Source organism: Salvia hispanica, chromosome 3, assembly GCF_029641045.1.
Source record: "Salvia hispanica isolate PSC_SH4W2 chromosome 3, Shi_PSC_v1, whole genome shotgun sequence".
Taxonomy (NCBI): domain Eukaryota; kingdom Viridiplantae; phylum Streptophyta; class Magnoliopsida; order Lamiales; family Lamiaceae; genus Salvia; species Salvia hispanica.
Window position 1 is genome coordinate 23909820 of NC_142694.1, and position 25953 is coordinate 23935772.

The 25953-nt window shown below is 37.7% G+C and overlaps 1 protein-coding gene across 2 annotated transcripts; it reads right to left on the minus strand.

The window, feature by feature from the left end:
* Window positions 1-1366: 1366 nt before the first annotated feature.
* On the minus strand, window positions 1367-7537 carry LOC125213168 (autophagy-related protein 18f-like). 2 transcript variants are annotated; one of them, XM_048113550.2, is made up of 8 exons: window positions 6651-7537; window positions 4641-5102; window positions 4121-4540; window positions 3644-3859; window positions 2738-3568; window positions 2483-2643; window positions 1888-2255; window positions 1367-1582 (listed from the first exon to the last, which is right to left on the minus strand). In XM_048113550.2, exons 1-7 carry the CDS (start codon window positions 6861-6863, stop codon window positions 1889-1891), a joined length of 2670 nt encoding a protein of 889 aa, XP_047969507.1. In that variant the 5' UTR covers window positions 6864-7537; the 3' UTR covers window positions 1367-1582; window position 1888. The 2 variants fall into 2 exon arrangements, with proteins under 2 accessions (XP_047969507.1, XP_047969508.1); XM_048113551.2 differs by having other exon boundaries at window positions 2483-2640; window positions 6651-7535.
* Window positions 7538-25953: the final 18416 nt, after the last annotated feature.

The window sequence follows — 25953 nt, forward strand, 5'->3', positions numbered from 1 at the left end:
AACGAGGGATGATGCAACCACAGAGGTGGCCAGGATGTTGAGGACCGATTAATGAGTTGTCTACTGAGTGCAATGCAGCTGTTGATCCAATCTTCTCCTGTAAACCTTCCTTAGCTATGTGCTGAAGAATGAAGAAAAGCTTAAAGATGTGTAGCTATCGCTCACCTAATCTTTGCTTAGGAAACCACTTATTCGACAAATGCTGTTTGGAGGAAAATGACTGCACACTCAGAATTTCTCATGTATTAATCACTTAAGAGCATCCTCAACACGACTCACTCAGTGGCGCGCCAAGGGGCGACGACGCCTGTTGTAGGGGGAAATCTGCGTAAACTATTTCAGAACTATTAATAGTAATATATACTCCTTCCGTCCCATAAAAATAGTCATTTTGGTTCATCCCACAATAACATCTTTCTATGTTTGGCAAGTCTTTTCTCCATTATAAGATGGTCCATTCTCCACTAACAATATTTCATATTTTCATTCACTTTTTTTTTCTATCTCTCCTACTTTACCAATTTCAAATTAAAACTCGTGTCGTCCCCAGAGTCCCTGTTTTTTAGGGGTTTTTTAATAGACCAACAAAGCTTCATTTCAAAAGCTTTATTCACTGAGAGTAACTATCGTAGCCCCGAGCCCCGAGCCCCCTTCCTCTTTTGGTCGAATAACCTTGTCTCATGCAACTTTGCTCATTCAATTATGATCTTCCTTCTCTCCCCACACAAATCCTCAAATCCTTTACATATTCCCATCGGCAACTTTGTTGTGCGCATTGCTTAAAGAGGCATAGTGCTCAATGCTGACTGCACTAGGATAACTCTCACTGCTAATGACATATGAGTGCTATCTTCCTTATTATTTTCTCTAGAATATAAACATAAGTAACCTTGTTCACCATAGTTATTTTCTTTTATGTACATTTTTTTGCCTTAATTTAAAATTTTCGGATTAAAGTGAATAAAATTGAAACATAGAAACTATCAAATCGTCTCTATAGCCTCTCTTTTTCCTTGTCCATATATACCTCCACCAACAACCGGGCCCGCCTAATTTATAAAATTCATTGTTATAAACACTAATTTCCCTAATCTTCTACCACTTTCCTCCAAGATAAATTCACTCTCGAGCCTTAATCTCAAGACTACATGCACCAAACAATCCACAATCTATCTATACAACAAAGAATCGTAAGAAAATAAAATCAACATAAAATACAAGGAGAATAACAGTAAATTAATATCATTAATTATGCATTCATTCACTAATCACAAAGATTTGAGCGATGCCTTTAATTTGCAACACGTTACGGTCTTGATTAGACACATATTAAGTTTGTGGTTTAAGATCAAATCAAGCTTATGAATGAAATAGGGAAGATAGCAATACATTGCAGAAATGAAGTATATATACATATTGCAGCAGAACTATTATTAGGGTTATAATCTGATAAATTTCCTTTACATCGGTCAGAATGTAAAATGAACAAAAGGTGCACACTTCCACAATCAATCCAAAGCATCTAGTGTTCGCTTCACTCTCTATATCCATTTTTCCACAGAATAAAAGAATATCACCACACCTGAGGAGACACAACATTAAAAATTAATCGGACCAAGCCTAGTCTCCCCTGCGATACGCAATTAATAATCCCAACCTAAGATAGATCAACATGACGGGGGCAGGGAAAAAACAAATTCAAAAAAATGGACCACTAGCACAACAAGCACAAATCTTGTCAACATACCTGGTGCTGGGCTGACAAATTAATAATACGATTCGAAACGAAACTAGTCCAGAATCATGACTATCAAACAGATTGAGGACTCCTACTTACACACAATGCTTCCAACAAGATACTTCTTTTCAGGAATGTGGAGGAATTACCTTAGTCAAACTCATCACCTTCTTCAAACTGGTTCTTCATGTTCGAGCCATCTCTATTATTTACAGATCTAAGTTGGCCCTCCTGTGCAGTGTTTGCTCTAGTATATATAGTCTCCTCTTGCTCGGTGTTAGTTGTTGGGATATCATTGTTATTTACATAGCCCCTGCTAGTTTCAGTTAATGTCTGGAGACCATCTTGTCCATTTGCATCAAGACCATTATCCGGTTCATTCCCACCTACAATGCCACAGTTAGCCATGCCATCAAGAGAACCCATAAGGCGCCTGCTGTGAATCTTTCCATTCTCAGAGGAAGTAGGACCCTGAGGCTGAAAGTGACCATTAGTGATTGCACCGGTAGTAGAAATCCTGAATATGAAGAAAGGAAAACATTAATGTAGCTTTGTTTTTTTATTAAAAATCTCAAAAAATAGAAATTAAATGCAGAAGCAATGATTCTGGCTGCAAGAAATCAGGGTCTCACCACCGGATAGAACCCAAATAAGCAAGTCATATAAATTATTTAGACAACAATATGCAAGCCCAGATACAGTAAAATTATTTGGGCACACACATTTTTAGGTTTCTAACATTACCTCTCACGTTGAAATTTAGGATTTTGAAGATAATCAAAGATTGGAACCAAGTCTTTTGACCTAGCTTCAAGCATACGAACAGGGAATCTTTCAATTTCAATTTCTCCACCATGATCGCCTTCATTTAGGCCATCATTCTGCATCGACTGAAAGTAAATCTGCTAACACATATACAAAAAAACGATATTAGCACAACCCTCACCTAATTTGGAACTTAATGAGTAGTAACTCAAATTCACAATAACAATACCCTACCTCAGATCTGGTCCATACCAGGTTCTGCTTTTGATGCATTTGAAGTTCTGCTTCAGATATATACATATGGTGTTTTTCCTCAGAAATGATATTTTCATTTATTGTTAAACCAGAAACATCAGAAAATGTGCCATTTTCATGTCTCATTATTTCCGGATATACTTTACTGCTATCTGAATTTCCATTTTCACCATAAATATCAACATTATCTCCCCGTTCCTTCCGGTTTTGTTTTTGACAAATATTCCACTTTTGCATTGCCTCAACCATCAATCTTGCATCATAATCAATACTGGATTCAGAAGTGAGACTTGCTCCAGGCAAAGCCATCACACCATCAAGAGCAGGAGAACAATGCAGAACATATTGTATCACACTGCCAGATGGAGAGAAAACAAGCAGGTGATAATTTTTCATCAAGGAACTCTGATCCCCATGCATACCAGCACCTTTGCAGTTGTGGAAAACAGATGCAACTGCCCCAGATAGTGAGCTAGACCGCCCAGTTGCAACTGCAGCAGCACCGTTTACTGTATTTCTCCAACCATTACTTCCGTTTCTTATTCGGCTGACAGCATTAAGGTTAACTGGAGGACCAGATGCACAGACGCTCTGCTGAGTCAGCACTTGCAATCCTGAATTCGGTGATCCATGAACAGCAGGCTTTGTCATCAAGCTGGATCCCCTGTTTCTTGCACTGGAATGAGAATCAGAAGACTGAAAATTAACTAAACCCCCAGATACAGATATAGCAAAAAGATGACTCGTCCCTCTTAAGGAACTGATCATAATCCACTGGCTGTCATTGCTAAAACTTATGTCCTGTATAACCTGCATAAGCAATATGAAGGTATTAGATTTTGTACCCTAAAGAAATTAACAACATTCAAGAGGGATTCATCTTACAGCATTGGTTAGACCACGTTGCAGCCTGTAAAGATGGACATGAGAAGCAGCTCCAGATGAGTCGGGCATTATACGAAAGACATTAATGTTGTGACCCTGAACTGAGGCAGTCACTAAGAGAACACCACTTGGATCAAAGCACAATGACAAAATGGGGCTTTTATGTGCCTTGAACTGGGCAATTACATCTTTGCTGACAATATCTCTGACGACAACCTGTATAATTAGACAAGCTAAAACTGTAAAAGGTGCAAGCATTGCACATCACTGCAGAAAGATACACCTAAACCAGTTCTGATGCTTAAGTAGAAACTTTGTGCGAGTATATCAATACCAAAATACAAAACAACATGCAACAATTAAATAAGTATGCTCTGTGACAAAATGCACAATAATAATTTGTAACATTTACAGTAATTTAAAGGTTTTGCTCAAGAGATTCACACTATTAAATACTATAAACTTAATACAGCATACCATCCCAACATCGTGTGCATCAGGTGAATGTCCATTAGCAACACCATTGACCTTAAGACGACCGCTGCCTGATTGAAAATTGTTGGCTTCAGGATACAGATCAGAATAGTACCTTGACAGCTTCTTATACCCCATATCCCCTAAAGTAACAATACCAGCAGCAAGTTGTTTGCTTGACTCTCGCGCAAGATGTCCAACAAGACTTCCATTCAAAGAGTGAGAAGGTAAATTTGGTGAAGGACTGACATGTTGAGGACTCACACGTCGAGCAGTAGAAATTGCAACTTGACTCCCACTGTAAGCCATCCACCGGGGTCCCACAGCAAGGGGTCCAACACCTATATTTCCAAATCCACTAGGCACTGGATTTGTAAGGATTGTATATTCTCTCTCGAGTGAAGAAGCATTAAGACAATGTATCTGTAACAAAATCATATCAGGTTCAAAACAAAGACCAAGTATAATATGACTTGCAAATTAACATACAAAATCAATCAAGTTTTGGCCGAGTAGAACACACCTGATTTGATTGTAACACAGCAACAACTCGAGAACTGCATCGCACTAAGTGGACAACAGACCGAAATCTTAAGAGATGAACGTACGACCGAGATTTGAAGGAATAGAACCAGACTACTGTTGGCATACAAGTACCATTAACTGAACCATTGCTATGTTGGACCATCCCATTACTAAGGGCTGATCCCTCAGGAACATTAATATCACCGGAAAAGGATCCATCAGCACAGATCACCAGCAAGGGACGACTGTCAGCAAATTTGTCCGCAGGTTCATTTGATGCCAAAGGTTTTGGTAAAACTTGCATAAATGAAACAGGGCCATCATGCCTTGATACTATATTACGCACATTATCTGCAGCTTCAACATCCCAGACCTGAAACCCATAACTGAAGCCCAGCAACAGAACTTGACGTGAATTGCCTTTTTCAAGCTCTAGTTTGTCAAACCCAGCCCAGGAAACCTAAAATTGGAATTGGAAATATGAAAAATAGGTTAGTTTTATCAGAAAACAATTTCAACTCCAAGACCACTGACTAACTAATCAAATCAGAACGAGTTTGAAAAGGATGTTGTGAAGTACTAACATATATTAGCCTGGAAATCCTAGCTATCATCCTAAGTAATCATGGTGACAACTCAAAACAAGATTGGGTCATCTCCCAAAAAAGTAGTGTTACTACAAGAACGACCAAGATCGGCAGGAATAACAAACTTGACAGTGGCATCCTGTTTTATTTTACTACTAAAAATTTGAAACCTTGCGAATTTTGCTGAAGCAAACTAATGAATCTGCATAAATGCTGATTTGAACAACTATAATTTATATAGTAGTGGCTCAAGAGTATAAGATCAATAAGTTACCATGACAATTTCAATTAAAGTTATTACAACAGTCAGTATTTGATCGCAAGAAATTAACCTAATTCTAAAATAAATAAAAAATGCATTGAATAAGATTCCATAAAGGACAATACGAATATCAAACCCTTGAATAAGAAGTGTAATTTCCAAAAACAGATTAACGACAAAAATTAAATAAGGGTTGAAAAAAAATTAATGTCCAATTCAGACGACGACAAAAGTTCTACCGACCCAAACAGCCGCAAAAGCAAGTCAGTCATAAATTCTTGTCTACTCAGAGGAGAACAGCAGGTTTTGGATATGCAATGAACAAAAAAGGAATTAATATAAGCAATCACACACTGATTAACATTGAAAACACCAAACTAATCAACGAGGTAAGTTTGTCGTATCTCAAGCATATCCCACCTCTTTGGCCTATTGAAAGGAAAAACATACTGACCCACGGCATGTGACTGAGCGACTAAAGCTATTGCAGTTACAAAAGTAACATCTTGTAGAAAAACATGACATGAAAATGGAAAATCGAGTAAGATTGCTGCAAGTGGAACCAGGGTATAAAGGACAGAGCAGTTGGTGCTTTTCCTTTTTTCTTTCTAATTGAGGGGAGAGGCTGTTGTTAGAGCAAAACAATAGACATCAATATTTCTATCTAACCAGGGCCATTATATCTTCAGCAATATGTTCATGAGGTTTTGCATGTAGATACTGATATATGACACAGAAAGGGATATATTCACAATTTGGAAAAATACCAATGTACGCCCAAGACAATAATCAGGACCTTTCGTTAGCAACTACATACAGAAATCGAACTGCTCTCAATCAATGTATGTATTCATGCATGCATGCTTTAACAAGTTTTTACAACAGTAGGTACAGCAGTGGCTTCATGTATGTATCTTGACCCTAAATACCAATTGTTACAGAAGCAATTTCATCAACATTAACAAAAAGGAAGCAGGCTGCAACATGCTTGCCGAAGTTACAGCTCGTCTAAAAGTTGGCACAACAAACTTCACAATCCAAGAAGCAACAATAATCAGTAAGCATGCATTCAACTACATATACAATATTTTTTCCAACATGTAAAGCCTTTGAACAAACCAAAACTGTAGAAAAACAAAAAATTCCCCAAAAGCCACACCTGATCATGGCTGGTGTCACCATCCCTCTCCACAATCGCTGAAGCTGCAGATGCAGCAGACCTCACAGTGGAGGCAACGGTGGAGGCGCCAGATGAAACAATCTTAAGGTAGCTCGAAAAGGCCCTAAACGAATTTGGAAGTATCCCGTTATTAACTCTACCCCGCGGCACCACTGATCCACCATCACCACTTTTCTGGATATCATTCCTCATCCCCAAATGAAGCAACCAACGGAAACAACCCTAAAAAACCAATCCCCACAACGACACACTGCGCTTAACCCCCTCACCACGATCATAACCTCCAAAAAACTTGCCCCTTCTTATATTGATGAAAACAAATACTCCGGCTATGATCAAAGCCCACCACCAACAGGTGTCTGCATCTTCAGCTTACAACTCAAAATCCCACCCAATAATGATGCAAATCGAAACAAAAAAAAAACAGTTCGACTACACTTGCAACACCGTATGTTTGGCTTCTTCACAATAATCACAACCACCAGAAAAAGCACAAGTTGCCAAAAATAACAGATTCTGATCGTATAAAATTCAACTGCAGCACACAACAAAATCCCTTAAAAAACTCCTTTGTTGAGTGCGCTATTTTTTTTTCTTTTCCTGTATCTATCTACCTCTATCTATGATCACAAACCCGATAGAGCAAATACTAGATAAAAATGAAAGAATTTCTATGATCAACTAATCAATATATACAAATTAGCAAGGTTTTTACAACGAATTAAATCCTTAGGGTTTCGTTGAGTCTGATATTGATATTGAGATTGAGAGAAAATAAGATGTGAATCGCTGAGAAGTAGCAGTTGTAGAGAGAGAAAGTGAGAGAGATTGAAGGCATCGGATAATGAATAGGTGTGAAGAAATAAAAAGACGACTCTCTCTCTCTCTCTCTGGCTTACGTCTCTCTCTGGAATTTAATTCTATTTTGAATTTTTTTTTATTAGGAAATTTGAAGAGTTGAGCAGAAGACAACTCCGCCGCACGTCTTCTCCTCTTCTCTCCCCACCGCTGTCAAAACCTTCTCCCGGTGAAACTCTAATTTACGGGTCGTTCCACGGGAAATGCCGTGCACCGATGGCTTCGATTGCGACACGTGGAGATTGGGACACGTGGTGCATTTCTGAAGCGAGTGGTTTGGTTGGAGAGTGGAACGGATTAGCGGTTGCGAGTTGCGCCGAATTATAGGTGGAGTAGGGGATTGAAATTGTGGTGACGTCATGAATAATAAAAATGTACAAATAAAAAATGGGCATGGGAATCCGATGAGAATGTACGCAGCATTTTCCCTTCCGGGGCAAGCATCTCGTGTCGGGCGATACATCTCGCGAGATAATTATGTTTATATCGCACAAAAAATACTCCCTCTGTTGCTAGGTAACTGGGGGAATTATTTTGTACACTGATTTAAGAAATTGATTTATTAAATATTAAAGTGGAAAAGGAAAATTAAGAGATAAAATAAAATAAGAAAGACGAAGAGAGAATGAAATAAAAGACATAATAGAGTTTTATCACAAAAGAAATAATTCAACTAATTTAGAATAAATGAAAAGGAATACAACTCAATTATCTTAAAATAAGGGAAGTACTTTCTTCATTCACGGTTCAGTGGCATAAATTTTATTTGGCTCTGGTTTTGATGAAATGGAACAATAGTATCATCTCAAGTATATTTTTTTATATAATAGTATTTCTACATTATTTCTTCTTCTTTTTTCTCTTTATTTAAGTAAAAAAATATTATATAATATTTCGTGCTAAAAATCAAATATTTTATATTTAGTGGGCATGGAGGGAGTACATTAGTTTTAAACTCCTCCGTCGTATGTTAAATATAACATTTATTTTGCACGAGATTTAATAAATTAATACTTATAAGTTTAAAAAGGGAAACTACGCACAATACTTAATTGTTGGAGGGAGTATATGTTTCATGCGGAATTATCACAAGGCGTGCTATGTACATATTAGAATGTGATTTGTCAAATGTTTGGAGTAAATTTGAATATTTAGGTAAACTAGTTAGACTTTAATGACCGACATCTTATATTCATCATAACAAGACGTCAATAAGAATTTGGTTATTTTCAATGTGAAAATAGAGTGGAATGCTTTAAATGTAATATACTTAAATTCTGGTTATAAGATAGCGTGCATGATCTTCTCTAAGTTTTGTGAGAATATTTTCCTTTTCTATTTAATCATTTGGACGTTCTAACGTGTGCCAAACAATCAAATCGAAATGTGCTTCTCTTCCTTACATAAATGATTGTGGTGCCAAATGAAATAAAAGTAATTCAAGATTCTATTCGAATCCATATGCTCACGTCTTGTTGAATGCACCTGAAATTTGGAAAATACCAATGACTGAGCGAAGATTTTAATGTTAGGATTCAAGTTACTACTAATACTTGTAGTTATTTTTGTAGATGCAATTACAGCATGAGCAGTAAATAGCATCCGGCGTGAGAGAGAAATAATTATAAAACAAATGATTGACACGTTGTACTAATTTATAGTCCTCCATGTTAATATTTTATAGTCATAACTATTCAACTGCAGTAGGACACCTTATAGCCTGCCTTATCTTTTTGACAACTACCATTATTTTGTACCTCCTCATTTTCATTTAAGATGTCACATTTTTTTGCCAGCATGAAATTTTCGGAGTTATTAGCTAAAGAGTTTAATTAGAGAGAAAAAAAGTGGGTGTAAATAAAGAAGGAAAGAAAGATGAATATTTTATTAAGAGTGAGAAAAAGTGATTGAGTATATTAATTGGAGAGAGAAAGTTACCTAAAAAGGAAAACATGTCATCTTAAGCGGGGCGGAGGGAGTTAGGCCTGCTTATTCGGCCGGTTCCGGTTCTAACCGGACCGATTAACCAGTTTTAAATTTTCATAAATCCTAGAACCGAAACCGATCGGTTCCGGTTTGGAACCGACCGGTTAAGAACCGGTCGATTCTGGTTCCGAACCGGAACTGATGTGTAATTTTAATCGGAATTTATTTATAATTTTAAATAGTTCAATACTAAAAAAAATAATAATCCAACATCTAGAAATATAACAAATAATACCTAAAAATTCAAATAAATACACAAAAAATACAAACCAACAATACAATAATATTCATATATTGATAAGAGTGATGCCAAGTGTAATAGGTCGGACTAGTTTATGTTAGCAATTTTTTAACGCAAAAATAGGAGTTCAAACTTTAGCACTTTTTTTAAAATATGAGTTTTAAAATTGAATTTCATTTTCTCTTTGTTAGGAATTGGACGCCGATTTGATCACCGAAAAACAAGCTAAACGAAGAACGAACAATACACAAACGATTTTACGTGGTTCGGTATAAACCTACGTCCACGGGAAAGCTTTGGATCTCGATTGTATTACTCACATTACACTCTACAAAGATGAACTACCAAGATTCAAGATGAAGGCTACGATTACTACACACTCAAGATAGTAATCTCTCGGTTCTCACGATGAACTCTATTTCTTTCTCTCTTTGCGTGTGTAAACTCTCTCTGCATTCAACTGGAAGTTGAAGTCGCCTTTTATACTTCCTCAGCCGAATACCTTTATGTTGCAACTAACTCTCACAGCAACAATCACATGAGTTGTCGCACACGGTGAGCTACCATGCACCTTAGCATGTACCACATGTTGCATGGCCACCACAACTTACAATCTCCACCTTGGCCATGCGACACCAACAAACCAAGATCCTCCATTTCCTCCTCACAACTCCTGTAAGCTTTGCACCCTTGTTGATAGCCTAAGAAAATGCATCTATGTGCCCTTGGCTTGAATCCAGCTTTCCTTGTTTAATGTGAGCATATGCTCTAAAGAAAAGGCTTGAGCTTAGTATAGTCAGGGAGAGCTCCATTCCACCTTGCTTATGGGATATCATACTCTATTGCAGAGGAAGGGCTTCTGTTGATTAAATAGGAAGCTGTTGCAACTGCCTCTCCCCAGAACTTCTTATCAACTCCAGAGGCTAATAACATGCACCTCACCCTCTCCATAATAGTCATATTCATCCTCTCTGCAATGTCGTTCTGTTGAGGGTTTCTTGGAGTTGTCCTATGCCTCTGAATCCCCTTCAATTTGCAGAAGTTATCAAACTCAGATGATAGGTATTCCAACCCATTGTCTGTCCTAAGTTCAGTGTAGTACCCTTTTCTCTCTCAACCATTGTATGCCATTCTCTGAAGATCTTGAAGGCCTCAGATTTTTCCTTAAGTATTTGAACCCACAACTTCCTCGAATAGTCATCAATGATACTTATGAAATATTTACCTCCATTGAATGTGGCTGGTTGGGCTGGACTCCAAATATCACTGTGAGCATACTCCAATATTGATTTTGAAGTATGTCTTCCCTTTGGAAATGGATGCTTCTTACTCTTTCCCATTATGCACTGCTCACAATTTTTCAAGTCTGCAGAATCATCAGACTTAAAGACTCTTTGCTTCACCAGAACTTTCATACTTTTCTGACCCAAGTGCCCCAACCTTGAATGCTATAGCTCAAAATCACTGACTCTCCTTTCTACACTATGGCTACTCCTAGAAACAACCTATGTATCTAGGTAATAAAGAGTCTGCTTCCTTATAGCATTCATAACTACTGCATTTCCAAGATAGATTAGCATTTGATCATCTTGGCTCCTAAAACCATATCCCTTTAACTGTAAGACTCCCAATGAGACAAGATTCCTCTTAATTTCAGGAATGAACTAACATCAGCTAGCAAAACTATAGAACCAGATGCACTTCAGCTTAATAGAGCACATTCCTTTTATAGCACAACTCTGATTATTACCAAGAACTACTGATCAAGATGAGGGCTTAAATTCTTGAAACCATTCATGATGAGAACATATATGAAAACTGCATCCAGAATCTACTATCTAACTTTCACTAATAGATCCACCCAAAACATTGAGTATATGCATATTTTGTTCATCTTGCACTAGATCAGTTGTACCTGTGTTTCCCCTTCAGTGGCATTCTGCTTCCTTTTCCATGCGAAGCAATTCCTCTTGATGTGCCCTGGTTTCTTACAATAGTGGCAACTCCTTGTCTCATTCTTTTGGGCTTTATCGGCATCATGAGAGTCCTTGTTGAAGTTTCCTCTCTGCTTCCCCTTTCCCTTCCATTTCTTGACATTCAAAACTTCATCAGTTCTAGTAGTGAGAGTGTTACTTTATCTTTGAAAATCCTTGTTTTGAGGGTCGTTTGAACTTCAAGCAACGTGATGGATTTATCCCTTCCATACAACAGAGCATCCTTCAATTGCTCATAGGAAGAAGGCAAAGCGTTGAGCAGGACAATTGCCTCATCCTCCTCCTCTAACTTTACTTCAACATTCTCCAGATCGTCCACAAACTTTGCAAACTGATCAAGCTGCTCACTTAAAGGCTTATTCTCCACAAATCTGTAATTGTAGAGCTGCTGCTTCAAATACAATCGGTTGGCTAGGGATTTCACCATGTAGAGCTCTTCGAGTTTCTTCCACACCGCACACTCAGTCTTCTCATGTGCTACTTCTCTCAAGACTTTATCATCAAGACTCAAGAAAATGGCACTCCGCACCTTCCTTAGAATTTCTTGACGCTTCCCTGTAGCCTTATCATCGTCTTCTTTCGCCACAAGCGCCTAGTCTAAACCTTGATGGATCAACAAGGATTCCATCTTGATTCTCCAGAGGCCAGAGTCCAATTTTCCGTCGAACTTCTCGGCATCGTATCGTGCCATCGACATTCCCACAGACGGTGCCAAATTGTTAGGAATTGGGCGCCGATTTGATCACCGAAAAACAAGCTAAACGAAGAACGAACAACACACAAGCGATTTTACGTGGTTCGGTATAAACCTACGTCCACGGGAAAGCTTTGGATCTCGATTGTATTACTCACACTTGTTTACACTCTACAAAGATGAACTACCAAGATTCAAGATGAAGGCTACGATTACAACACACTCAAGATAGTAATCTCTCGGCTCTCACGATGAACTCTATTTCTTTCTCTCTTTGTGTGTGTAAACTCTCTCTGCATTCAACTGGAAGTTGAAGTCGCCTTTTATACTTCCTCAGCCGAATACCTTTCTGTTGTAACTAACTCTCACTGCAACGATCACATGAGTTGTCGCACACGGTGAGCTACCATGCACCTTAGCATGTACCACATGTTGCATGGCCACCACAACTTACACTCTTTATTTCGCTAAACAAATATTCAATGGAATTTTCAATATTAATTGATCTTGTTGTGACTTTTTGGTTTATATCTGAACAGTCAATAAATTATTCACAAACAAGTTAAAATCGTATGTTAAATGAATTGTTACATAAATTTGTTATAAAGTTAAATTTCTATCATATGAAATGATATTGTATTTGTAAAAGTTATTTTGGAAATTAAAAACAAACTTAAGATGTCTTACTCGTTGTAGTTAGTTCATAAAAAATGGATTGAGGAAATAATTGTAGATTCAAAGTATCACGGTTTAATCATTTTAAATACTTTAGAAAACAGAGCTCGCAAATCTAACACTGTTTAAATCTAAAACTCACTCAATGTTTTAAATTATTTTACTTTAATTCAAAATTAATTCAATTAAATTAGATTTATTAGTATATTAAATAAAAAAGTTGGAACCGGAACCAATTTTTCCGGTTCCGGTTCCTCAATTAACCGGCCGGTTTCGGTTCCGATTCCGATTAACTGAGAACCGTTTAAGTACCCCTAATACTTATTTTTAATTTTTTTTCGTATTTGAATATAATAAAATTGTAAAATATACATTAATTTAAGACTACAATTTGAAAAACTTCGTCTCATTTAAAAAGTCAAAAGAGTACAATACGAAATAATGAAGAAAAATTTTAAATTTCAACGGTGATTACGTGACCAAATTTCTTCAATCATACCGGACATGAGACGAGCATGGTCTTAATGGTTGCGCGCATTGAGACATGTGCCGCTAGAACCTAATTGTAGCCCATTAGTAATCCTCAAATGTGGGGTGGGGTAGCCATGCCAGAGCTAGGTTCAGCTTCCTTATCGCCTCAATCAATTACTCTTGTACCTTCATCATCGACTATCATGTTACGCATTATGATAGACTTTTAGTATTTGTAATCCTTTTTCTAAAAGAAAAGACAAATCAAGAAAATTTACCTAAAACAATCTAAATCACCTTAGAAATTGAATAAGCAACCGAGCAATACAAAGAGTATATATGTTTGAAATGAAAGTGGCCCAAAATTGGCCTAAAAATGGCAAATCCATAATCTGCAAAACCCACTCGGCGAGGTGGATGTGTGTGCTTCTTATATTGGGCCAAGAATGAGATGGTATTGGTGGTTGAATTGGGTTGTAGCATCTCATGTTCGAAAGGCTATAATATGGCCATGAATGTAATGTAAGAAAAATATATTTATTACTCCGTAATTTTTATTTTTATTTTAATATAAATATAAAGAACACATTAGAGACAATACTATTATTATTATTATCAATGACGGACCCAGGTGGGGTCGGGTGGGGTCGACCGACCCCACCGGAGTCCGTCGAGAGGTGCCGGAATCTTCATTTCATGGACCTCCGACCCCACGCAGCCCTGCCTTGACCCAGTGAGGCAGATCCCCACCATGGCACTCGAATCAATTGCCCATTGCCGAAAAATAAAAAGAGATGGGGCAGAATCAGTCGGAAGAAAAGAGGAGAGAGGAAAGGGGGAGGAAGAGAGCCGCAGACAGTTTTGACGAGGAAGATAACGTTTCTTAATGTTTCAACTCTTGTTTTTTAACTTAATGGGCAGTCTAATTTTAACTTAGTGGCCTTATTTAGGTTAGTTACTACTACTACTATTAATATTATTTTATGATTATAATTTCTATTTTCAACGATAATTCACTTCTAAATTATTGATTTTAAAAAATTGTTGATAACTTGTCACATGATTATTTTACAAAAATATTTAAATACAAAATTTAAAAATAAATATTTAAGTCAAAAGATAGAAGTAAAACTAGTAGTATAATTTTGTACAACCTCTATTCAGCACTGTGAGTCCATTTTTAACATCTTGTCTATCTAGTAATAGGAGTTATATTTTCTTTTTATTATAAATAAAAAAATAAATTTTATATTGTATTAATTTATTTTATTATAAAAATAAAATATACTACTTTATAAAAGTGTGATTTAGTATTTTGAGATTTAGGCGTTGGGGATTTGAGCTTCTATAAATGAATTTTTATTTTTAATATTCTAAATCATTGTATTCATTTCGCGGAAATCTAATTTAAGGCATCCCATAATATTAAAAGTTTCTTCTTATTTTGTTACTAAGTAATATAATTTTATAAAATTTCAGTCCATACAAAACAATTTAATAAATTTTCTTAACATAATTTATTATATAAAATATTTAATATTATTATTTAAAAAAGTAGTTTTAAAAATATTATATAAGTATTAATTTTTACTCTGTTCGACCCCACGAGCTTTGTATCCTGCGTCCGTCATTGGGAGGAAGTATTTTTTTTTTTATCTAAAATAATACTCCCTCCGTTCCATAGTAATGGAGACAATTATTTTCGGCACGAGGATTAAGAAAAATTGTTTTAGGTGAGTTAAGTAAAAGGAGAATAAAGTGTAAAATGAAAAAGGTAGAGAGATGAAGAGAGAAAAAAGTAAGAGAGAGTAAAGTAGGTGTAGAAAAATGTGTTGATTTTTACTAAAAAGGAAAATGACTCTATTACTATGGAACGTACCAAAATGGCAAAATTACTCTATTACTATGGAACGGAGGAGTAGTTTTCTAAATTTGAATCTGTACCACGTATTTTTTGACTGTCTAATCCAGATTGAGTTATATGGTTATGACATTAATTCTAATTGTCATTCTAATACATCCTTATTGAGATGGAGATTTTATTTACTTTTTATCATTCTAATAGAGATTTTATTTACTTTTTGTTTGGCACGTAAAACGTTACTAATAAGTAATATGAAGATTTTCTTAATATATTAGATATAATAGGACAATGCAACATACTATATATGCCAACAAATCCCGAATTCTCTCTTAGAAAAAACCATTGAGTCTGTTTATTTTTTGTTATTAAAATTGTTAAATATATTTGGAAATAAATACTTTAATCTAAATTTTTTTGTTACTCGTACTGTTTTACAATCTTAAAATTAATAGCATAATAATTAGTTTTATTTGCGACGGTTGTGGTCTCCAAAGTGGGAGTCGACGTAGTGGCGTTTGATGTGGAACATGATTAATGTTGTGATTGCTTGATATGTTAACGACATTAATCAGTGCTAGATGGCAATTCATTGCCTCTTTGGTCTCATTGTTAGGCCTGCTTATTCAGCCGGTTCCGGTTTTAATCGGACCGGTTGACCGTTTCTAAGCGGGGCGGAGATGGCGATGGCAGCAGTGGTCGACGGGGAACTCTATACACAGAGGCGGAGTCTAGTGCTATTGCTAGGACCTAGAACGCGGTCACGACGGATTCCAAAGATTTGTCACGACCCAACTTTGCTAATTATAGCAAGGTTCGATATACCGTGACTGGGGTGGATATTAAGTACGAAAATAAGGATTTAATGGTTGAAATTTCTGTCTGTAGATATAAATGGTGAATACATGAATAGAATGGCTCACAATGACTCGAGTCGAGGGTCATACAATATACTGGCTAGTTATTAGAGTCCTTAGGGACATAAAGGATTTCACTTGCTTCAATGCACAGTGGAAGGAACTAAACGCGGTTCCATGTACGAAGACATGGACCTCCGAGAGTATTGAATGGAAATATAAGTAGGTCTGGTTGAATAGAAATACATGCAGGGCACTCAGGGGTTTTATTAAAAGACATGAGCTTACTAAAAACCATTTTTCGACTGCACAGTTTAAGTTCTTTCATTCTGTTCTTTACCATATTTGAACATATTGTGCCATAGGGATGGTGTTCTCCTACGGTCACCTTAACATTCATGTGCCGGGAAAGTGACAACTTTCCACGAGCACCGGACCAGCCAACCCTCTCGATGACACACGTACCACGTGTACACTAGTCTGAGTAGGGACTCTCCCCTTGCTGGGACCCGAATTCGATTTCTTTCTTTATTTGGCATAGCACATTCGGTATAACCAAACAGATAGGCATCATACATAAAATAAATCATTTATGGCAAGACAACATCATTTGCATAAATAAATATTATCACAAATATACTTCATATTTTTATACACACTTGTATGTAGGATAGAAAAGTTCACCTCGTATGATTCCGAACTCCGTAAACAATATTAACTCACTTGGAGTTAAATTCCATGTTGGACCTTGTCTTGTAAAAGATAATAAACTATTTTGCTTCAAGAAAATAGCAATAGCGGATGATATGCTTTTAGGATATGCATCCTATTTTCCTTCTCTCTTTCATAACTCATTCACTTTAATTAAACCCGTAGAATTAATTATTGACATTAATTAATCTCTCGATTAATTTAGTAAATCAAAGGATCATATCATGCAAACTCACTTATTTAAATTAATTCAAGAGAATTTAATCTCAAGCAATTAATTTAATTTTAATATAATTAATAAATTTTAGTCCAAATAACTGTAAAAATTTAACCCATCAAGTACTAGAAATGTTACCCATAAAATTAAAGTTTATGGCCCAAACCCATTTGATACTTTAAAAGGCCCAAAGACAAAGGAGCAAAATTATCAGTTCAAGTACATACACGAGTCAAATTTTAACGGTTAGATCAAATTTTAATCGAAGGTAGAAGACTCATAAAGCATCATTCCTACCAAAGGAGATCAAATTTTAACGGTTAGATCTTCCAGAATTTATTTCAGAAGTGGTTGTGGTCTTCTGCAGTACCAACGTTGGTTTTGTACACGATCGGAGGTTCAAACATGTTCGATCGTTCTGAAATTTTAAAGGAAGGTAAACAACTCTCCTAACTTCAATTTTATCGAAGGCGACTAAATTTGAACGGTTAGATTTTCTGTTACAAATTTCCGAAGATGCTTATTTCAAAGACAAAGCATTTAGGAGTTTTTCCTACTTTTTATGTGATTCCAAGACTTTACACAAGTAGCACGTAACTTAGGCCCAACATAAAAATAAATGAATTTGCACATGAATTTGATGATTGATTATCTGGGAGCATGCTTGGTTGTGATTCTGAGTTCTATATGAATTCATGCTAACATGACGTGCTTGATAAAACTTGAAAAGATTTAACTTGTGGTTTGGGAATCATTACCTCAAAAGAACGATAAAAGATTTATTTAAAAGTGCTCCTGCATGAAATTTTCCTTCTTGAAGAAAGTTCGGTAGCATTGAGCGTACACACGACCAGGTCCGGATTTCGGTGGGATCACTACAACCCTCAAGAGGTTCATTGGCATATACGAGAACCAAATGTGCATTGCTAAGAGTGGCCGCAGCGAAGCCGACATAAAAGCGTTGTCGATGCAATTGTACAATACTGAAGGCAACCCAAAGTTCACCTACTGGGAAAAATTCCTCGTTCTGCGGGACTCCCCGAAATTCAGAGCCCATCTGTGAGGAAGAGATTGCTCCTGGACCGAAGCGTACTAGACTCGGCAGGGCCGGCAACTACAGCAGTAGTAGTGGTCACGTCCCTTCGACCTCAACACCGATGTTTTGGAGGAGCCCCACTCGTCACTCTCCCGGTGCCCACGTCCACAGGGGAAGCAGTCCTCAATCCGAGACGCTAGAACAACACCCTGGAGGTGCAGATGATGAAGCAACTTCAGGATACTTTGTCCTTGTATGAGAGCTCGGCCGACCCGCCCACCAAGCGGATGTACTACGACCTCATACTGAGGCTGAGGTCGAGGTTGGGGTGGGAGGAAGCGGCGGCGGCAGGAGCTGAGGGCGGCGACGGTGACGGCGTTGGCGATGGCGATGGCGATGCAGTGGGTGAAGAAGAAGCGGCGGATTCTGATGACGCCACCGAGTAGGCGGCGGTGGCGGTGTGTTTATTCGGTGTTTTTTTATTGTTTTTTTAGTGTGTTTAAAAAATTTCGATTGTATAATTTTACCTCTTTCTATAATACAACGAAGATTTGGTTTTAATTTTTGTTTTTATTAAATTATGCATCTTTTTATAATTATTATAGTCCGATAATTTTTATTTTAGTTAAATTAAAATACCTCAAAAAATGAAAAAAAAAATTAATATTTGGTGGCTTGGACTTGTCCACTATAGTGTGAACAAGTTTTTTGGTGGCCGGGCCAAGTTTTGTGGCTTGGCCCAGGGCCACGGGCTTAACTATAGTGGACACTCTAAATGTCAATAGTGTAAATTATGTTCTTAAATGTCAAATTATACTCTATTCGTCCGTCACTAGAGTCTCATTTGAGTTTGTCACGGATTTTAAGAAATACAAAGGAAAGTGGATGAAAAAAGATAGACCTATTTTTAATTATATATTAGTGGAATGTGAGACCCATTTTTAATCATATATTAGCTTTATAATAAAATTTGAGAAGAATGTGAAGGGGTTGGCAGCGGAAGCGCATGCATAAATCAATTATATAATAATCAGATCTATTTAGCGGATTATTTAGACAAATTCTATTCGCGTAATCATCTCACGTATCATGCTCATAACTCAAATAATCACATGCTTTAAATTAAATGAAATCTAAAACATGCTGTTCTAGGGTTTAGCCATTATACCTTGATGATTCTCCAAAGAATCGAAGATAGCTAGCGCCTTCTCCTCGTGAAGATCTTTAGTACAAAACCACGGATCTTCTGACTGGTTCCCGGACTGTGAACTGATATCAGGGTGGGCTGATCTCACCAGCGCACTAGGACTTAAATAGAGAAGACAGAAATCCTTTCCCACGGAGGAGAAAAATTCGACCTCTACTAGGAATAGAGAGGGCCGAAAATTTTGAGAGAAAAACAAGTGTATTTTCTGTCTCCTTTATTCTCCTATTTATAATAAGTCACATATTGGGCCCAGACAGGGATCTATGGAAGGCTTTGGATATGGGCTCCCCCAATTAGCTTTTTACTAATTAAATTAAACCCAATTTAATATAAGCTTAAGATTGGAATATTACGAGCAGCCACTACAGAAGTAATACTGCACTCCCCATCCAAATCCGAAATTACAAGTACTTCGGGTTTCCAATACTTTATATTTACTTCCCGCACTTAAGATAGAAACATCCATTAATTAATTATTTTCTGCTATGGACTTAATTAATTAATATCTTATTTATTCCAAGAGAGGACTCAGCAAGAAAATCTTATTTATTATTCATACAGTAATTAAACTCCAACTAGCTAGGTTCCGAATAATAAAACCTTATTTCAAGCTTCTCTTGAGGATGTTATCAAACGAGACTCACCTCGCGCACGATTCAACATAATAGCAATCCTAGCACCGCTAGATACTAATCACCACTACCCAATATACCAGGCTTATTGGGTTACGAAAAACCCGCACCATTTGGTAAGTCAAAGTAGTGCATAATCAATACCGTATGCTCAATGCTAACGTACATTGATTGAGAAATAATTTACGAGACCTCGTCTTTCAGTAGATAGCATAAAGACTGTCTCGATGTTAGATCCATTCAGTGCTATACCACACCAACGTCATCTTATTTCAGTAAGGCTTAGAAATAATCGGACTGACATTGCAACCTTTCACGATAGGTAGTCTAAGCCTATCTAGGTTGTGAAATAATTCTTTTTCTTTGTTTAGAACTGACCGTGTTACCTTAAAGTGGACGACGCCCACAACCGATCTACTAAAACAAAGACTTAGACTTTGTTAAATTACTTATACATTTAAATATGCAATAAACATCCATTAAATGTAAAATATAACAACATTATGACAAAAATAATCTGTTTATTCATTTGGAAAATAAAATAAGAGTTTTAACAGTATTCAATCACTCGAAAGGTGATTTCTAGTATACAAACTCTAACAATCTCCCACTTATACTCAAAACAGCTTTCGAGTATACAAAAAAATGTGCACTACGTCTAATTCTCCCACTTATACTGAAAGCGAGTTGAGGTCTTGAGCGAGTCGAACTCCCATTCCTTCTACATGGCGTTCGAACGGTTTGACCGCCAATGCCTTAGTGAAGGGATCTGCCAGGTTGTTCTCTGACGCAATCTTGACCACTTGTATGTCTCCTCTCTGCACTATATCTCTGATGATATGATACTTCCTCTCAATGTGTTTGCTCGCTTTGTGAGCTCTTGGTTCCTTCGAATTAGCCACAGCACCAGAATTGTCACAATAAATGGTGATGCTCTTGGGCAGATTCGTAACCACACCTAAGTCCATAAGAAAGTTCTTGAGCCATACAGCCTCCTTTGCAGCCTCCGAAGCGGCCACATATTCGGCTTCCATGGTAGAGTCTGCAATGCATTTCTGCTTTACACTCTTTCAAATCACGGCTCCACCTCCTAAGGTAAACACATAGGCAGAAGTAGATTTCCTCGAGTCATGATCAGCTTGAAAGTCTGAATCAGTATATCCCAAAGGGCATAGCTCGCCTGCTTTGTAAACTAGAACATAGTCCTTAGTCCGTTTAAGGTACTTGAGTATGTTCTTTACTGCAGTCCAATGTCCTTGGCCAGGATTTGATTGATATCTTGCTACCATGCCAACAGCAAAGCAAATATCGGGTCTTGTACAAAGCATAGCATACATGAGACTACCAACAGCCGAGGCATATGGTATCTTTCTCATCTCTGCTATCTCAGATGCTGTCTTAGGACACATCTCTTGAGATAAATGGATGCCATGTCTAAAAGGTAAGAAACCTTTCTTGGCATCTTGCATGCTAAAGCGACTAAGTACAGTGTCGATGTAGGGTTCTTGGGATAAGCACAACATTCTTTTCTCACGATCCCTAAGGACTTTGATGCCTAGAATGTGTCCCGCGTCTCCCATATCCTTCATCTCGAACTGGTTCGACAACCAAGTTCGTACTGATGACAACATCTTTTTATTGTTTCCAATTAGAAGAATGTCATCTACATATAAAACTAAGAACACCACATTCCCTTTTTCTACCTTCTTGTACACGCAGCTCTCGTTAGGGTATTTCTCGAATCCAAACTTATTAACAGTTTGATCGAAGCACTGATTCCATGATCTAGATGCTTGCTTGAGGCCATAAATGGCTTTCTTAAGCTTCCAAACCATGTGCTCTTTGCCCTTGACGGCATAACCCTCGGGTTGTTCCATGTAGATGGTCTCCTCAAGACTGCCGTTCAAGAACGCAGTCTTAACGTGCATCTGCCATACATCCCAATCCATGTAAGCTGCAATAGACAATAGTATCCGGATCGATTTGAGCATGGCCACTGGGGAGAAGGTCTCGTCGTAATCGACACCTTCCTTTTGGGTATACCCCTTAGCCACTAGTCTTGCCTTGAAGACTTTAACTCGTCCATCGGGTCCACGTTTACGTTTGTATATCCATTTGCTCCCAATGGCAGTACAGCCTTCGGGTAGGACGGACAAATCATAGACGTCTTTGTCTATCATAGATTGTAGTTCCGAATCCATTGCTTTCACCCATTCGCAATGATCGATATCCGCCTGCGCTCTGCAAAATTCCAGGGATCTGGTACACTACTGTCCGAGGAGTGATCCATAGATTCTCCCAAACCAATGTACCTTTCGGGCTCATGAGAGACCCTCCCACTGCGGCGCGGCACTACAATGTTAGGTGTAGTAGTTGAAGGTTCGGGAATTGGTTGTACTAATGGTACTTGTTCTTGGTTAATGGAACTTGTGACTGAAGTGAGCTCATCAAGAGCTACCTCACTGCTGGGTTTATGATTCATAACAAAGTCTTCCTCTAAGAATGTCGCGTGAGTACTCACAATGACTTTCTTGTCTCGGAGACTATAGAATTCATAAGCTTTCGAACCTTTGGGGTACCCTATAAACAAACATACCTCTGTCCTTGAGCCCAGCTTAGTTGGATCCTTTTCCAAAACATGAGCTGGACACCCCCATATCTTGAGATGTTCTAGATTGGGCTTACGCCCAGTCCACAACTCATATGGAGTAGCAGGAACAGATTTTGACGGTAAATTGTCTAAGATATGACTTGCGGAAAGCAAGGCATGTCCCCAAAACGAAATAGGCAGTCGTGCATAACTCATCATCGATCGGACCATATTTAACAAGGTCCTATTCCTTCTTTCAGCTACGCCATTCTGCTGAGGTGTGCCCGGCGCAGTCGTTTGGGATTCAATTCCCTCTACTGATAAGTAGTCCAAAAACTCGGCACTGAGGTATTCGCCTCCACGATCAGATCGCAGGCTCTTGATACGTTTTCCATGATGCGTCTCAGCATAAGCCTTAATCTCCTTGAACTTGTCAAAAGCTTCAGACTTAAAGCGCATCAAATAAACATATCCAACTTTCGAGTAATCATCAATAAAAGTGATGAAATAGCGAAAGCCGCCTCTTGCCTCGGTTGATATTGGTCCACACACATCAGTATGAACGAGTTCTAGTGCTTCCTTGGCCCTATTTCCTTTCACTCTAAAAGGTCTCTTGGTCATCTTGCCTTCCAAACAGGATTCGCACGTGGAAAATGATTCAGTATCTAGCCCTTTAAGAAGGTCTTGATCCACAAGTGTTTGAATCCTCCTTTGGTTGGCATGACCAAGTCTAAGGTGCCATAAGTACGTTTCGTTCATTGAACTTGAAGGTTCTTTTCTTTTCTTTGAAATTTTCGATGCATTATTGAGTTCTAATTTGCGATCATTATATTGTGTAGATACGATTGTGTACAGATTGTTTTCCATGATACCACGACAGATATAAGAACCATCTTTCTTAATAACACAACTGTCATTAAAAGAAATCGAATATCCATCAAAAACCAATTTAGAAACTGAAATTAAATTTCTTCTAAAAGAAGGTATCAACAAAACATTCTTCATAATCAAAAATCTATCACTACTAAAACGCAAATAAACGTCTCCCACTGCAACGGCCGCCACTTTAGTAGCGTCGCCCAGCTGAACTTCGATCTCTCCATCATATAGCCGTCTTGGGACCTGCATTAAGTCAGGATCAAAACAAATATGATCAGTAGCTCCAGTGTCAATAACCCAAGTATGAGAAGAAGTCGAAGCCAAACATGACTCAACAACTAAAGCTTGGTGCATACCTGTAGCCTTGCTCCTTTTAGGGCAATCTGGCTTCCAATGCCCCTTCTCTCCACACTTGAAACACTTTCCGGTTTGCTTCTTTCCCGACCTCCTCTTTTTCTTTCCCTTAGCATCTTTAGGTGCGACCTGGTTTGTCACTTTCTTCTTTCCTGCGCCAGGCCTAGGGCCAGAGGAACGATGTGACGAACTAACCATCGCAGCCTTAGCTTGGTTCATGAGATCTTCTGCCGACTGAAGTTCAGTCAACAACTCTGCCAAGGTGTAATTCCTTTTGTTCATCTCAAAGTTGAGCTTGAACTGCTGGAAGCTAGGGGGCAAACTCTGAAGGATAATAGTAACTTGGGACTCGGCAACAATGACGCCTCCCAAAACCTCAATTTGATTGAGGCGGCTCATCATCTCGAGGACATGGTCTCTCACAGACGAGCCTTCCTTCATAGACTTGCACATGATACTCCGAAAGGCTTGAGACTTAGCCGTTCGATTCTGAGTACCAAAAATATTCGTGAGATTTTCCATAATCTCGGTGGCAGTTGCCATGGCGGCATGCTGATGTCTAAGCACTGTTGACATGGAGGCCAACATATAACACTTAGCCATCTCATTCGCCTTGTGCCACCGTCTATGGGCATCTCGCGCAGCCTGCACGGCATTAGCCGCCGGCACTGGGGGCCGAGGAGTAGTGAGCACAAATTTGTACTCATCAGCCGTGAGAACGATGTCCAAATTTTGTTTCCATTCTATGTAATTTTGGCCCTCGAGTTTGTTTTCTTTAAGAATTGCAGAAAGAGGATTGAGTGACATTTTGACGATTTAGGTTGCACTACAAAACAGAATATTTACTATTTGTCATAAACTTATGTGAAGAAATTGAGCAGATTAAACCATAAAACTTTTCAAATTCTCACAACTGTAAAATTAAAATTTTGTACCCTCAAGCAGAGGTCAATACGCATTAAAATTTTAACATTTTTACTGGTCACAACACCGACGAATAGTCCAGAGACCGCAGCACGACATGGCCGCCAAATGTTTCCTAAGCACGACCATCAGATTTAGCATTACAGAACCTCGTTTCTACAACACACTCCCATAACAATGCTCGTGCGTTGATAACAAGACCAAGCTATCTCATAAATTCTGTTTGAACTTCTGAAACTTGTAATTTCTTAGGATTATTGTCCCCACAGCATGGGTGGCGATAATATTAGAAACCACTTTCTAGTCCATACTATTTACAAATGAGAAGTCCACCTATACGAACTCGCTATTTCTTAGGATTATTGTCCCCACAGCATGGGTGGCGATAATATTAGAAATCAGCTTCATAAGTTGTGGACCAATCGATGGAGACCATATACAAACATAGTTCGTAATTATCGCTTAGATATTTAAGTTATGGTTTTTCATTAATTATCCTTAGCCTTAGTGCAGATTAAAGGCTTAATTAAATTCTGTTGGTATTTAATTGACTGGATAATTAAATCTTTTATAATCTTTTAAACATCTTATTAAAGGATAATATATTAATTACTAAAGATTAATCCATATTCATGTCTTCTATAAGATTTATCTAAAATAATTAATTATTTATATCTTTTACGGACATGAATAAATAATCTTAAATTAATTCCTTATTAAGATTGGGAAGAGAATATATTTTACTATTTAATGAAATCCTACATATCTATCCTAATAGGGATTCTAGATATATAATATAATTTAGGAAACTATTTAATTATTCTTATCTACATCATCTAGGATATAAAATATTCATAGATATAGAAAATAATCAAAATATTCCTAAAATCTAGGGAAATCTTCCCAAAATATTTTATTTCAATTAAATAATAATATTTTAATGATATCTATTAATTTAGGAATTAAATAATCATTAAAAAAAATAATAAGATTTCATCGATATCTCGTCGCACGAGGTTCGCACGCACGACGAACAACGAAATCACACCGGGGTGGATCCGCCGGGACGGCGACTTCGCCGCCCAGCCACCGCCG

Bases quoted from the DNA above. Each gene is read 5' to 3' on its own strand.
- LOC125213168 (XM_048113550.2), bottom strand. From the start codon at position 6,863: ATGAGGAATGATATCCAGAAAAGTGGTGATGGTGGATCAGTGGTGCCG. The intron at 4,541-4,640 runs GTGTGTTCTACT...ATTTTGTTACAG, and splicing joins CTGTGTTACAATCAAATCAG to ATACATTGTCTTAATGCTTC. The intron at 3,860-4,120 runs GTATGCTGTATT...CTAATTATACAG, and splicing joins ATGCACACGATGTTGGGATG to GTTGTCGTCAGAGATATTGT.